This window comes from Phoxinus phoxinus, assembly GCF_949152265.1.
Source record: "Phoxinus phoxinus genome assembly, chromosome: 8".
NCBI classification, from domain to species: Eukaryota; Metazoa; Chordata; class Actinopteri; order Cypriniformes; family Leuciscidae; genus Phoxinus; species Phoxinus phoxinus.
In genome coordinates, this window is record NC_136883.1 from 38,707,001 (window position 1) to 38,722,000 (window position 15,000).

Sequence of the window (15,000 nt, forward strand, 5' to 3'; positions counted from 1 at the left end):
CTTTACACTGTTTACACTCTCGTTACGCTCTTTACACTCTCGTTACTCTCTTTACACTCTCGTTACTCTCTTTACACTCTCGTTACTCTCTTTACGCTCTTTACACTCTCGTTACTCTCTTTACACTCTCGTTACTCTCTTTACACTCTCGTTACTCTCTTTACACTCTCGTTACGCTCTTTACACTCTCGTTACGCTCTTTACACTCTCGTTACGCTCTTTACACTCTCGTTACGCTCTTTACACTCTCGTTACTCTCTTTACACTCTCGTTACGCTCATTACACTCTCGTTACTCTCTTTACTATGTCTTGTTGCTGTTGTCATTGTGTGTCAGATATTCAGCAGTTCAGCAAACACAAGGACCGCAGGAAAGGATCGCTGGACGTTCGCTCGACGACCTCTAGAGGAAGTGATGGTGAGACGACACTGCTGACCCCTAACCCTCAAACCCCTCCCCTAACTCAGAGCCCCTCCCCTAACTCAGAGCCCCTCCCCTAACTCAGAGCCCCTCCCCTAACTCAGAGCCCCTCCCCTAACTCAGAGCCCCTCCCTCACTGTTCAGTCTGAGCTTGTCACACCAGACGCTCCTCTTCAACGTGTGCATGACACAGATTTTAGATTGAGCTTATTTAGGGTCAGCTATAACAAGTGTTTTATAAGAGGAGACTGACAGTCGTAAAAGTGTCCGTTAATACGAGAACCATGACTATCCCTTGACCTCTGACCCCTGCGCATGTCAGTGCATCATACAGTGTTTTCTTCTTGTATTTAGCAGGAAGTTCCCAGAGGAGACACTCGTCTATGGCCAGAATTCATTCCATGACTATTGAAGCTCCCATCACTAAGGTAGTGTGTGTTCTGTAGGCTCGTGTGAGTGAGTGAGTGAGTGAGTGTGTGTTCTGTAGGCTCGTGTGTGTGTGTTCTGTAGGCTCGTGTGTGCGAGTGAGTGAGTGTGTGTTCTGTAGGCTTGTGTGTGTGTGTTCTGTAGGCTCGTGTGTGTGTGAGAGTGAGTGTTCTGTAGGCTCATGAGTGAGTGCGTGTTCTGTAGGCTCATGAGTTAAGTCTGCTGTGTGTGTGTGTGTGTGTGTGTGTGTGTGTGTGTGCAGGTGATAAACATCATCAACGCGGCTCAGGAGAGCAGTCCGATGCCGGTGGCCGAAGCGCTGGACCGAGTGCTGGAGATTCTGAGGACCACAGAGTTATACTCTCCTCAGCTCGGCACTAACGAGGAAGACCCGCACACTAACGACCTGGTGGGCGGATTAATGACCGTGAGTCTCATCGCCTATAGACGTCACCACTTTACATGGATTCAGAGATTTAAATTCCAACGGAAGAGAAGTAGTGCTGGTCTTCTCTCCTCTGTTGTGCCGTATATCGAGAGAAGCGCTGCAGGAGCAAAAACACATGTGGGCGGGGCTTGATTGTGTCTGTGGGGAGATGATTGGATGGTTGTGGTTTGCTATTGGCTGATCTCATGTGAGTGACAGGTTATAGCCCCGCCCACATCATCAGAGAAGAGAAGAGATGCTGCAAGAGGAACTTATTCTCACTCAACATTATTAACACAATAATGATGTGCACCCATAAATCATTAGAATAAACACTGCAATATTGTGTTTGTCATTTAAACAACAAACAAAGCAGCATCATTATCATTTAAGACAGAATCCCCTCAGCTCTCAAAACGGACTTTCTGTTCAGTGCTGAATTCTGCATGCTGGCAAATCCTCTGATTATAAAAGATATTATGAAAGATTCATTGTGCAGTCAGCTTCATTGATAATAACAGAGATGTGTGAGATCACGATGAACTGATGTCAGCTTTATAGGAATTATTAAGGGAGCGCACTTTGCGCGCATTCAGTCATGGCAAACCATGCACGCAGCCTGCTCGCTTTTATGTTAAATTGACGTTTGTGAATGTTAATGGTTTAATAACAAATAATATATCAGGAGCATTTATGCTGATGTGTATGGTGGCGACAGGTAGGCTAACTTGAAGGTATTTCATGGAGGTACAGAAAAAAAATCTTTTTGCGGGCAGGAGAAAGTTGAGAACGTCAGTTATAACGACCCACGTATTAAAAAATGGTCGGGTTTAAATCGGGCTCATAATTGTCGGGCCTGGGTCGGGTAGGGCCTGAGTCAGGCTCGGGTAGGGTCGGATAGGGTCGGATAGGGTCGGGCTCGGATAGGGTCGGGTAGAGTCTGGGTCGGATAGGGTCGGGCTTGGATAGGGTCGGGTAGGGTCTGAGTCGGGTTCGGGTAGGGTCGGGCTCGGGTAGGGCTTGGGTAGGGCTTGGGTCGGGTAGGATCTGAGTCGGGTAGGGTCTGAGTCGGGCTCGGGTAGGGCTTGGGTCGGTCTCGGGTAGGGCTTGGGTCGGGTAGGGTCTGAGTCGCGCTCTGGTAGGGTCGGGCTCGGGTAGGGATGCGCTCGGGTAGGGTCTGGGTAGGGTATGAGTCGCGCTCGGGTAGGGACGTGGTCGGATAGGGTCGGGTAGGGTCTGAGTCGGGCTTGGGTAGGGTCGGGTAGGGTCTGAGTCGGGCTCGGGTAGGGTCTGAGTCGGGCTCGGGTAGGGACGCGCTCGGATAGGGTCGGGTAGGGTCTGAGTCGGGCTTGGGTAGGGTCGGGTAGGGTCTGAGTCGGGCTCGGGTAGGGTCTGAGTCACGCAGGGTCGGGCTCGGGTCTGAGTCGCGGGCTCGGGTAGGGTCTGGCTCGGGTAGGGCCGGGTAGGGTCTGAGTCGGGCTCGGGTAGGGTCTGGGTCGGGCTCGGGTCGGGCTCGGATAGGGTCGGGTAGGGTCTGAGTCGGGCTCGGGTAGGGTCTGAGTCGGGCTCGGGTAGGGTCGGGCTCGGGTAGGATCTGAGTCGCGCTCGGGTAGGGTCGGGTAGGGTCTGAGTCGGGCTCGGGTAGGGTCTGAGTCGGGCTCGGGTAGGGTCTGAGTCGGGCTCGGGTAGGGTCTGAGTCGGGCTCGGGTAGGGTCTGAGTCGGGCTCGGGTAGGGTCTGAGTCGGGCTCGGGTAGGGTCTGGGTAGGGTCGGGCTCGGGTAGGGTCTGAGTCGGGCTCGGGTAGGGTCTGGGTAGGGTCGGGCTCGGGTAGGGTCTGGGTAGGGTCGGGCTCGGGTAGGGTCGGGCTCTGGTAGGGTCGGGCCCGGGTAGGGTCGGGCTCTGGTAGGGTCTGGGTAGGGTCGGGCTCAGGTAGGGTCTGAGTCGGGCTCGGGTAGGGTCTGGGTAGGGTCGGGCTCGGGTAGGGTCTGAGTCGGGCTCGGGTAGGGTCTGGGTAGGGTCGGGCTTGGCTAGGGTAGGGTTGGGCTCGGGTAGGGTAGGGTCTGAGTCGGGCTCGGCTAGGGTCGGGCTTGAGTAGGGTCGGGCTCGGCTAGGGTCGGGTAGGGTCTGAGTCGGGCTCGGCTAGGGTCGGGTAGGCTCGGGTAGGGTCGGGCTCGGCTAGGGTCTGAGTCGGGCTCGGCTAGGGTCGGACTTGGGTAGGGTAGGGTCGGGCTCGGCTAGGGTCGGGTAGGGTCTGAGTCGGGCTCGGGTAGGGTCGGGCTCGGGTAGGGTCGGGCTCGGCTAGGGTCTGGTAGGGTCTGAGTCGGGCTCGGCTAGGGTCGGGCTAGGGTAGGGTCGGGCTCGGCTAGGGTCGGGTCTGAGTCGGGCTCGGCTAGGGTAGGGCTTGGGTAGGGTCGGGCTCGGCTAGGGTCGGGTAGGGTCTGAGTCGGGCTCGGCTAGGGTCGGGCTCGGGTAGGGTCGGGCTCGGGTAGGGTCGGGCTCGGGTAGGGTAGGGTCGGGCTCGGCTAGGGTCGGATTGGGTCGGGTAGGGTCGGGCTCGGCTAGGGTCGGATTGGGTCGGGTAGGGTCGGGCTCGGCTAGGGTAGGGTTGGGCTCGGCTAGGGTAGGGTAGGGTCGGGCTAGGCTAGGGTAGGCTCGGCTAGGGTCGGATTGGGTCGGGCTAGGGTCGGGTAGGGTAGGGTTGGGCTCGGCTAGGGAAGGGTAGGGTCGGGCTAGGGTCGGGTAGGGTAGGGTTGGGCTCGGCTAGGGAAGGGTAGGGTCGGGCTAGGGTCGGGTAGGGTAGGGTTGGGCTCGGCTAGGGTCGGGCTAGGGTAGGGTAGGGTCGGCTAGGGTCGGGCTCGGCTAGGGTAGGGTCGGCTAGGGTCTATATTTGTATAGCTTGTTAAAATTGCACATTGGAACTGTTATTTTGTAAAGCTGGATATTTATATATTAAAATTGATTGTTATTTAACTTTAATATTTAGTGTTTAATAAATAATTATTAAATTTAGTACAGAGCCTGTAGTCTATCAAACAAACAAGCCCCCCCCCCCCCCGCCCCCCGCTCTCTCCTGCAGGACGGACTGTGTGTGTGTGTGTGTGTGTGTGTGTGTCCGATGTTGACTCTGCTCTCTCTCCTGCAGGACGGACTGCGCAGGTTATCAGGGAACGAGTACATCTTCGCCTCTAAACGTAAGCCGAGTTCACCTCTTTCTGACCTTCGACCCTGTTCCTGTGCAATGGTTCTCTCACACACACACAATGTGTTTCAGAGGTGCATCACATCCCGAGTCACCTGACCACACCACTGTCCCTAAACGATATCCCACCATGCATTGCTCAGACGATGGAAAACGAAGACTCATGGGACTTTGATATTTTCAGCCTAGAGTCGGCCACCATGAAGCGGTGAAGCTCACGCGCACACACACACACACACACACACACTGACACACACACGCACACTCACGGACACGTGCTCAAACACACACACATGCACAAACACACTCACACAGACTCACACATGCTCAAACACACAAAAACACACTTGCACACACACACACACGCAGTGTTGCTAGAGACTCTGTCCGTGTGTGTGTGTGTGTGTGTCATGTGACAGTCCTAATGCTTCCCTGTGTGTGTCTCCAGGCCTCTGCTGTTCCTGGGGTTGAAGATCTTCTCTCGCTTCGGTGTGTGTGAGTTCCTCAACTGTCCCGAGGCGACGCTGCGCTCGTGGCTTCAGATCCTCGAGGCCAATTATCACTCCAGCAACTCGTACCACAACTCCTCTCATGCCGCTGATGTGCTGCACGCCACAGCTTACTTCCTGTGCAAGGAGCGCGTCAAGGTGAACTCAAGTACTCACACACACACACACACACACACACACACACACACACACACACACACACACACACACACACACACACTCTAAACAGTCACTCCAGTTAGCTAGTGTTGTTGACTATGTGATGAGATCCTGTCACACACTTCATGACGCTTTACGTGTGTGTGTTTCTCAGCAAAGTCTGGACCCCATAGACGAGGTGGCGGCCCTGATCGCGGCTGCGGTTCATGATGTGGACCATCCGGGCCGCACAAACTCCTTCCTGTGTAATGCAGGAAGTGATCTCGCCATCCTGTACAACGACACCGCAGTGCTGGAGTCGCATCACGCGGCGCTAGCGTTCCAGATCACCACGCGAGACGACAAGTGCAACATCTTCAAGAACATGGAGAGGTGATGTCAGAGACGGTTGTACAGATGTAGTGTTAATTTTGTCACCTATTTTTAATTTAGTCTTAGTCTTGTGCCAAATGTCCTTGTTAGTCTTAGTCATATTTAGTCATTCACATATCTTTTTTTGTTAGTCTAGTTTTAGTCAAAAGAGAACTTAAGGTATCTTTGTCAAGTTTTAGTTGACTAAAAGTGTTTTCATTTTAGTCAAGTTTTAGTAAAAAAAATAGTCTTTTTTTTTAATAACACATTATTACTGAGATTATTTCTGATTAACATTTCAGTATAAAAGTGTTTCACATATCTCAAATATTGGTTAAATGTCAGAACCTGACAAAATACACTTGTTGAATGATTTTTGTTGAATGCAACTGTTAAACATGTCTGGTTTTCAATTTCTGAGGAGACACATTTACAAATGATGAACCTGTTCTGAAGAGTATTTTATTTTAACCAACACAATTCAAAAGCTGGGGCCCAACAGACGACTGAAGTTACAAAGGCGCGGGAAGACGTTTCAGGTTTGGGGGTGCACCCCGGTGCTCAGTTTTTTTCATGATGATACTTCATGAGGCACACGCGCGGTCTCTTGCTCTCTCTCCGCCGTGCACGCGCTACGCGGTTTGGAGCACAGTCTCTGTCTCGCGGGCGCGCTCGCTCTAGATTCCGGAGATTTTAACTAATTCGTGGGCAATCAGTGAGCCGCTATCAATATGCGGGAGACTCCCGGAACTTCCAGGAGGCTATTTTTTTGCAACAGCGCGAACTCATTCGGAATATTTTAAAGGCGTAACAGCTGATGAAAAAGCAGAGACGATTGTAGACGAAAATGAAGAGAGATTTTATCTTATTTTCTATTTTATGCAAAACATTTTCGTCTCGTCTTTTTTCGTCAACAATAATGCATGTTAATTTAGTCTTAGTCAGCGTTTTTGAACAGTAGTGCAGTCTCGTCATCGTCTCGTCTTAGTCATGGAAAAAAAAGTCGTTGACGAACATATTTCGTCTCGTCTCGTCTGACGAAATTAACACTATTCTGAGCAATACTCTGTATTTAATATATAATGATGACACACAAGTATTTGCTCTAAATCTGTTCATGAACTTCCCTGCAAACTGAGGAAACATAATGAGTAACGCCAGATTGGCTCGTGATTTACAGCGTTACTAATGCGGGTGTTAGCACAAACCCTGTCCAACGCTAAAGTATAAACTCTCTCTCTCTCTCTCTCTCTCTCTCTCTCTCACACACACACAGGAACGAGTACCGCACGCTCCGGCAGGCCGTCATCGACATGGTTCTCGCCACTGAAATGACCAAACACTTTGAGCACGTCAACAAGTTCGTCAACAGTATCAACAAACCGCTGGCGGCACTGGAGGAGAACGAGGTGAGACACACACACACACACACACACACACACACGTGTTTCCAGAATTTGATGGCTCTTTTTTTGGATGTTTAGAAGGAGAGGGTATTGGCCTAATTGGAAAAAATTCACTACACTAATACACTAATATTCCTGATCTATATATGTGTGTGTGTGTGTGTGTGTGTGTAGGGCAGCGGAGACGAGGACTCAGTGAAGAACATCCTCACGGCTCCAGAGAACCGGATGCTGGTGAAGCGGATGTTGATCAAGTGTGCCGACATCTCGAACCCGTGCCGCCCGCTGGAGCTGTGTGTGGAGTGGGCCGGACGCATCTCAGAGGAGTACTTCGCTCAGGTGTGTGTGTGTGTGTGTGTGTGTGTGTGTGTGTGTGTGTTTGCAGACGGATGAGGAGAAGCAGCAGAAGCTCAGTGTGTGTGTGTGTGTGTGTGTGTGTGTGTGTGTTTGCAGACGGATGAGGAGAAGCAGCAGAAGCTCAGTGTGTGTGTGTGTGTGTGTGTGTGTGTGTGTGTGTTTGCAGACGGATGAGGAGAAGCAGCAGAAGCTCAGTGTGTGTGTGTGTGTGTGTGTGTGTGTGTGTGTGTGTTTGCAGACGGATGAGGAGAAGCAGCAGAAGCTCAGTGTGTGTGTGTGTGTGTGTGTGTACGTTTGCAGACGGATGAGGAGAAGCAGCAGAAGCTCAGTGTGTGTGTGTGTGTGTGTGTGTTTGCAGACGGATGAGGAGAAGCAGCAGAAGCTCAGTGTGTGTGTGTGTGTGTGTGTGTTTGCAGACTGATGAGGAGAAGCAGCAGAAGCTCAGTGTGTGTGTGTGTGTGTGTACGTTTGCAGACGGATGAGGAGAAGCAGCAGAAGCTCAGTGTGTGTGTGTGTGTGTGTACGTTTGCAGACGGATGAGGAGAAGCAGCAGAAGCTCAGTGTGTGTGTGTGTGTGTGTGTGTTTGCAGACTGATGAGGAGAAGCAGCAGAAGCTCAGTGTGTGTGTGTGTGTGTGTGTGTGTTTGCAGACTGATGAGGAGAAGCAGCAGAAGCTCAGTGTGTGTGTGTGTGTGTGTGTGTGTTTGCAGACTGATGAGGAGAAGCAGCAGAAGCTCAGTGTGTGTGTGTGTGTGTGTGTGTGTGTTTGCAGACGGATGAGGAGAAGCAGCAGAAGCTCAGTGTGTGTGTGTGTGTGTGTGTGTACGTTTGCAGACGGATGAGGAGAAGCAGCAGAAGCTCAGTGTGTGTGTGTGTGTGTGTACGTTTGCAGACGGATGAGGAGAAGCAGCAGAAGCTCAGTGTGTGTGTGTGTGTGTGTTTGCAGACGGATGAGGAGAAGCAGCAGAAGCTCAGTGTGTGTGTGTGTGTGTTTGCAGACTGATGAGGAGAAGCAGCAGAAGCTCAGTGTGTGTGTGTGTGTGTGTACGTTTGCAGACGGATGAGGAGAAGCAGCAGAAGCTCAGTGTGTGTGTGTGTGTGTGTACGTTTGCAGACGGATGAGGAGAAGCAGCAGAAGCTCAGTGTGTGTGTGTGTGTGTGTGTGTTTGCAGACTGATGAGGAGAAGCAGCAGAAGCTCAGTGTGTGTGTGTGTGTGTGTGTGTGTTTGCAGACTGATGAGGAGAAGCAGCAGAAGCTCAGTGTGTGTGTGTGTGTGTGTGTGTGTTTGCAGACTGATGAGGAGAAGCAGCAGAAGCTCAGTGTGTGTGTGTGTGTGTGTGTGTGTGTTTGCAGACGGATGAGGAGAAGCAGCAGAAGCTCAGTGTGTGTGTGTGTGTGTGTGTGTACGTTTGCAGACGGATGAGGAGAAGCAGCAGAAGCTCAGTGTGTGTGTGTGTGTGTGTACGTTTGCAGACGGATGAGGAGAAGCAGCAGAAGCTCAGTGTGTGTGTGTGTGTGTGTGTGTGTTTGCAGACGGATGAGGAGAAGCAGCAGAAGCTTTGTGTGTGTGTTTGCAGACGGATGAGGAGAAGCAGCAGAAGCTCAGTGTGTGTGTGTGTGTGTTTGCAGACGGATGAGGAGAAGCAGCAGAAGCTTAGTGTGTGTGTGTGTGTGTTTGCAGACGGATGACGAGAAGCAGCAGAAGCTCAGTGTGTGTGTGTGTGTGTGTACGTTTGCAGACGGATGAGGAGAATAGAGGATGGATACCCGACCCGAGCCCGACGGGACCCGCCGGTACCCGATGGGCCGGGCCGGGTTCGGACAGATATTTAGAAATGATGTTCGGGTTCGGGTCGGGCTCGGTCACATCAGCGCGATAAGGCATTGAACATTTTAAATTTAAAAAAGCTTATGTAGGTAGCCGATGTGCCTGATGCTTTCACTTGATGCAAACGTTCGTTTTTGTGATTAAAATAGATGTAAAATATTACCATAACATCCGTCTTCCTGTGTGCGGACATTTGTTTATGTAGCCGTGACAACGAAACGCGTGCATAATGTGTGCGCGCCAGGTGTTAAGAGCGCTTGTTGCTCCGCGCGCTGATGCGCTTGTCCTGTTGACATTTCCGATTGCCTTCCTACAGTTGCTTAATAAAAGCGGGCTTTCCACACAAACAAACGTACAATTGTCATTAATATGAGAAAAAAATGGGATTTTAACTGCCGGTCTCGGGTCGGGCTCGAACATAAATATCTTGATGCCTGTCGGGCTCGGGTCGGGTTCGGTTACTGCTCTGTCGGACGCGGGCCGGGCTCGGACTGAAAAAGTCGGCCCGATCCGCACTCTAGAGGAGAAGCAGCAGAAGCTCAGTGTGTGTGTGTGTGTGTGTGTGTGTGTTTGCAGACGGATGAGGAGAAGCAGCAGGGTTTGCCGGTGGTGATGCCCGTGTTCGATCGCCACACCTGCAGTATTCCCAAATCCCAGATCTCCTTCATCGATTACTTCATCACGGACATGTTTGACGCCTGGGACGGTAAAGACGCCTCCGATTGAGCGCACTTCTCCTTTAATTATCGGTCAGATTGAGCGCACTTCTCCTTTAATTATCGGTCAGATTGAGCGCACTTCTCCTTTAATTATCGGTCAGATTGAGCGCTCTTCTCCTTTAATTATCGGTCAGATTGAGCGCACTTCTCCTTTAATTATCGGTCAGATTGAGCGCACTTCTCCTTTAATTATCGGTCAGATTGAGCGCTCTTCTCCTTTAATTATCGGTCAGATTGAGCGCACTTCTCCTTTAATTATCGGTCAGATTGAGCGCACTTCTCCTTTAATTATCGGTCAGATTGAGCGCTCTTCTCCTTTAATTATCGGTCAGATTGAGCGCACTTCTCCTTTAATTATCGGTCAGATTGAGCGCTCTTCTCCTTTAATTATCGGTCAGATTGAGCGCACTTCTCCTTTAATTATCGGTCAGATTGAGCGCTCTTCTCCTTTAATTATCGGTCAGATTGAGCGCACTTCTCCTTTAATTATCGGTCAGATTGAGCGCTCTTCTCCTTTAATTATCGGTCAGATTGAGCGCACTTCTCCTTTAATTATCGGTCAGATTGAGCGCTATTCTCCTTTAATTATCGGTCAGATTGAGCGCACTTCTCCTTTAATTATCGGTCAGATTGAGCGCTCTTCTCCTTTAATTATCGGTCAGATTGAGCGCTCTTCTCCTTTAATTATCGGTCAGATTGAGCGCTCTTCTCCTTTAATTATCGGTCAGATTGAGCGCACTTCTCCTTTAATTATCGGTCAGATTGAGCGCACTTCTCCTTTAATTATCGGTCAGATTGAGCGCACTTCTCCTTTAATTATCGGTCAGATTGAGCGCACTTCTCCTTTAATTATCGGTCAGATTGAGTGCACTTCTCCTTTAATTATCGGTCAGATTGAGTGCACTTCTCCTTTAATTATCGGTCAGATTGAGCGCTCTTCTCCTTTAATTATCGGTCAGATTGAGCGCACTTCTCCTTTAATTATCGGTCAGATTGAGTGCACTTCTCCTTTAATTATCGGTCAGATTGAGCGCTCTTCTCCTTTAATTATCGGTCAGATTGAGCGCTCTTCTCCTTTAATTATCGGTCAGATTGAGCGCACTTCTCCTTTAATTATCGGTCAGATTGAGCGCACTTCTCCTTTAATTATCGGTCAGATTGAGCGCTCTTCTTCTTTAATTATCGGTCAGATTGAGCGCACTTCTCCTTTAATTATCGGTCAGATTGAGTGCACTTCTCCTTTAATTATCGGTCAGATTGAGCGCACTTCTCCTTTAATTATCGGTCAGATTGAGCGCACTTCTCCTTTAATTATCGGTCAGATTGAGCGCTCTTCTCCTTTAATTATCGGTCAGATTGAGCGCACTTCTCCTTTAATTATCGGTCAGATTGAGCGCACTTCTCCTTTAATTATCGGTCAGATTGAGCGCACTTCTCCTTTTATTATCGGTCAGATTGAGCGCTCTTCTCCTTTAATTATCGGTCAGATTGAGCGCACTTCTCCTTTAATTATCGGTCAGATTGAGCGCTCTTCTCCTTTAATTATCGGTCAGATTGAGCGCTCTTCTCCTTTAATTATCGGTCAGATTGAGCGCTCTTCTCCTTTAATTATCGGTCAGATTGAGCGCTCTTCTCCTTTAATTATCGGTCAGATTGAGCGCTCTTCTCCTTTAATTATCGGTCAGATTGAGCGCTCTTCTCCTTTAATTATCGGTCAGATTGAGCGCACTTCTCCTTTAATTATCGGTTAGATTGAGCGCTCTTCTCCTTTAATTATCGGTCAGATTGAGCGCTCTTCTCCTTTAATTATCGGTCAGATTGAGCGCTCTTCTCCTTTAATTATCGGTCAGATTGAGCGCACTTCTCCTTTAATTATCGGTCAGATTGAGCGCTCTTCTCCTTTAATTATCGGTCAGATTGAGCGCTCTTCTCCTTTAATTATCGGTCAGATTGAGCGCACTTCTCCTTTAATTATCGGTCAGATTGAGCGCACTTCTCCTTTAATTATCGGTCAGATTGAGCGCACTTCTCCTTTAATTATCGGTCAGATTGAGCGCACTTCTCCTTTAATTATCGGTCAGATTGAGCGCACTTCTCCTTTAATTATCGGTCAGATTGAGCGCACTTCTCCTTTAATTATCGGTCAGATTGAGCGCACTTCTCCTTTAATTATCGGTCAGATTGAGCGCTCTTCTCCTTTAATTATCGGTCAGATTGAGCGCACTTCTCCTTTAATTATCGGTCAGATTGAGCGCACTTCTCCTTTAATTATCGGTCAGATTGAGCGCACTTCTCCTTTAATTATCGGTCAGATTGAGCGCACTTCTCCTTTAATTATCGGTCAGATTGAGCGCTCTTCTCCTTTAATTATCGGTCAGATTGAGCGCACTTCTCCTTTAATTATCGGTCAGATTGAGCGCACTTCTCCTTTAATTATCGGTCAGATTGAGCGCACTTCTCCTTTAATTATCGGTCAGATTGAGCGCTCTTCTCCTTTAATTATCGGTCAGATTGAGCGCTCTTCTCCTTTAATTATCGGTCAGATTGAGCGCACTTCTCCTTTAATTATCGGTCAGATTGAGCGCACTTCTCCTTTAATTATCGGTCAGATTGAGCGCACTTCTCCTTTAATTATCGGTCAGATTGAGCGCACTTCTCCTTTAATTATCGGTCAGATTGAGCGCTCTTCTCCTTTAATTATCGGTCAGATTGAGCGCTCTTCTCCTTTAATTATCGGTCAGATTGAGCGCACTTCTTTAATTATCGGTCAGATTGAGCGCACTTCTCCTTTAATTATCGGTCAGATTGAGCGCTCTTCTCCTTTAATTATCGGTCAGATTGAGTGCACTTCTCCTTTAATTATCGGTCAGATTGAGCGCACTTCTCCTTTAATTATCGGTCAGATTGAGCGCTCTTCTCCTTTAATTATCGGTCAGATTGAGCGCTCTTCTCCTTTAATTATCGGTCAGATTGAGCGCTCTTCTCCTTTAATTATCGGTCAGATTGAGCGCACTTCTTTAATTATCGGTCAGATTGAGCGCACTTCTCCTTTAATTATCGGTCAGATTGAGCGCTCTTCTCCTTTAATTATCGGTCAGATTGAGCGCTCTTCTCCTTTAATTATCGGTCAGATTGAGCGCACTTCTCCTTTAATTATCGGTCAGATTGAGCGCTTTTCTCCTTTAATTATCGGTCAGATTGAGCGCACTTCTCCTTTAATTATCGGTCAGATTGAGTGCTCTTCTCCTTTAATTATCGGTCAGATTGAGCGCACTTCTTTAATTATCGGTCAGATTGAGCGCACTTCTTTAATTATCGGTCAGATTGAGCGCACTTCTCCTTTAATTATCGGTCAGATTGAGCGCTCTTCTCCTTTAATTATCGGTCGGATTGAGCGCACTTCTCCTTTAATTATCGGTCAGATTGAGTGCACTTCTCCTTTAATTATCGGTCAGATTGAGCGCTCTTCTCCTTTAATTATCGGTCAGATTGAGCGCTCTTCTCCTTTAATTATTTGTGTGTGAGATGTTGATATGAAGTGATGCGTGTTCCTCTGTTCCCAGCGTTTGCCGATCTGCCCAATCTAATGCAGCATCTGGACAACAACTTCAAGTACTGGAAGGGTTTGGATGAGCAGAAGCTGCGGAGCCTGAGGCCGCCGGAGTGACGGTCGAGACGCGGCTCCTCCGGCTCGTTACTCTCCTCCCGTCTATCATTAATAACTGATGATGAGAATCATGTCCGCTAGTGAAGAAGCGATCCAGACGCCACAGCCGATCAGGACTGAGGATGTTCTGAGGCGTTCTGCTCCCACTGAAGACTGTCCAGCGTTTCCCTCGGAGTCGATCTGCTGACGAGACTGCTGCCTTATTTTATACACTATATTTATACGCAGTGCTGACCGCGACGGACATCTGCAGTTTTTAACACACATGTTATATGAAGTAAATCTCAATATTTTTATAGATAATGAATTTTACACTGGAATGATATAAAGCATCTCAGCCTGGTGTGAGAGACGATCGCTTCTCTTCCCGTCCAGCAGTTCCCTCCGTCTCTTCGTCAGGATCATTCCCAGAGAGACGAGCGGGATTTACTCGACACGGAGGAACCTGTGCTTCATTTCGTCTCAAATCCAGATCCTCTTCCTGCAGACGAATTTTGACCCAGACGAACGTTGACCCAGACTAACATTGAGGCAGACGAACGTTGACCCAGACGAACGTTGACCCAGACGAACGTTGACCCAGACGAACGTTGACCCAGACTAACATTGACGCAGACGAACGTTGACCCAGACTAAGGTTGACCCAGACGAACGTTGACCCAGACGAACGTTGACCCAGACTAACATTGACGCAGACGAACGTTGACCAAGACTAACATTGACCCAGACGAACGTTGACCCAGACGAACGTTGACCCAGACGAACGTTGACCCAGACTAACATTGACGCAGACGAACGTTGACCCAGACTAAGGTTGACCCAGACGAACGTTGACCCAGACGAACGTTGACCCAGACGAACGTTGACCCAGACTAACATTGACCCAGACGAACGTTGACGCAGACGAACGTTGACCCAGACTAAGGTTGACCCAGACTAACATTGACCCAGACGAACGTTGACCCAGACGAACGTTGACGCAGACGAACGTTGACGCAGACGAACGTTGACGCAGACGAACGTTGACCCAGACTAACCTTGACCCAGACTAACCTTGACCCAGACTAACCTTGACGCAGACGAACGTTGACGCAGACTAACGTTGACGCAGACGAACGTTGACGCAGACGAACGTTGACGTAGACGGGCTTAGACGAACGTTGACGTAGACGGGCTTAGACGAACGTTGACCCAGACTAACATTGACCCAGACGAACGTTGACCCAGACGAACGTTGACCCAGACTAACATTGACTCAGACGAACGTTGACGCAGACGAACGTTGACGCAGACGGGCTTAGACGAACGTTGACCCAGACTAACGTTGACCCAGACTAACGTTGACCCAGACAAACGTTGACCCAGACGAACGTTGACGCAGACGAACGTTGACGCAGACGAACGTTGACCCAGACGAACGTTGACCCAGACGAACGTTGACCCAGACGAACGTTGACGCAGACGAACGTTGACGCAGACGAACGTTGACGCAGACGAACGTTGACGTAGACGGGCTTAGACGAACGTTGAC

The 15,000-nt window shown here is 49.4% G+C and overlaps 1 protein-coding gene across 4 annotated transcripts in view; it reads left to right on the top strand.

Moving 5' to 3' along the window:
* pde8a (phosphodiesterase 8A) overlaps positions 1 to 15,000 on the top strand; it is a 48,782-nt gene that overhangs the window by 33,201 nt on the left and 581 nt on the right. For 3 of the 4 annotated variants that reach the window (XM_079620541.1, XM_079620543.1, XM_079620544.1), the window contains 11 exons: positions 337 to 417; positions 775 to 848; positions 1,109 to 1,273; positions 4,416 to 4,464; positions 4,545 to 4,680; positions 4,921 to 5,119; positions 5,295 to 5,512; positions 6,768 to 6,900; positions 7,072 to 7,236; positions 9,660 to 9,789; positions 13,366 to 15,000. The exon at positions 13,366 to 15,000 is cut by the window's right edge and continues 581 nt beyond it. In XM_079620541.1, coding sequence (XP_079476667.1) covers positions 337 to 417; positions 775 to 848; positions 1,109 to 1,273; positions 4,416 to 4,464; positions 4,545 to 4,680; positions 4,921 to 5,119; positions 5,295 to 5,512; positions 6,768 to 6,900; positions 7,072 to 7,236; positions 9,660 to 9,789; positions 13,366 to 13,469 — 1,454 coding nt within the window. In that variant the 3' untranslated portion in view covers positions 13,470 to 15,000. The remainder of the gene's footprint in view (positions 1 to 336; positions 418 to 774; positions 849 to 1,108; positions 1,274 to 4,415; positions 4,465 to 4,544; positions 4,681 to 4,920; positions 5,120 to 5,294; positions 5,513 to 6,767; positions 6,901 to 7,071; positions 7,237 to 9,659; positions 9,790 to 13,365) is intronic. The other variant, XM_079620542.1, reaches the window with a different exon arrangement.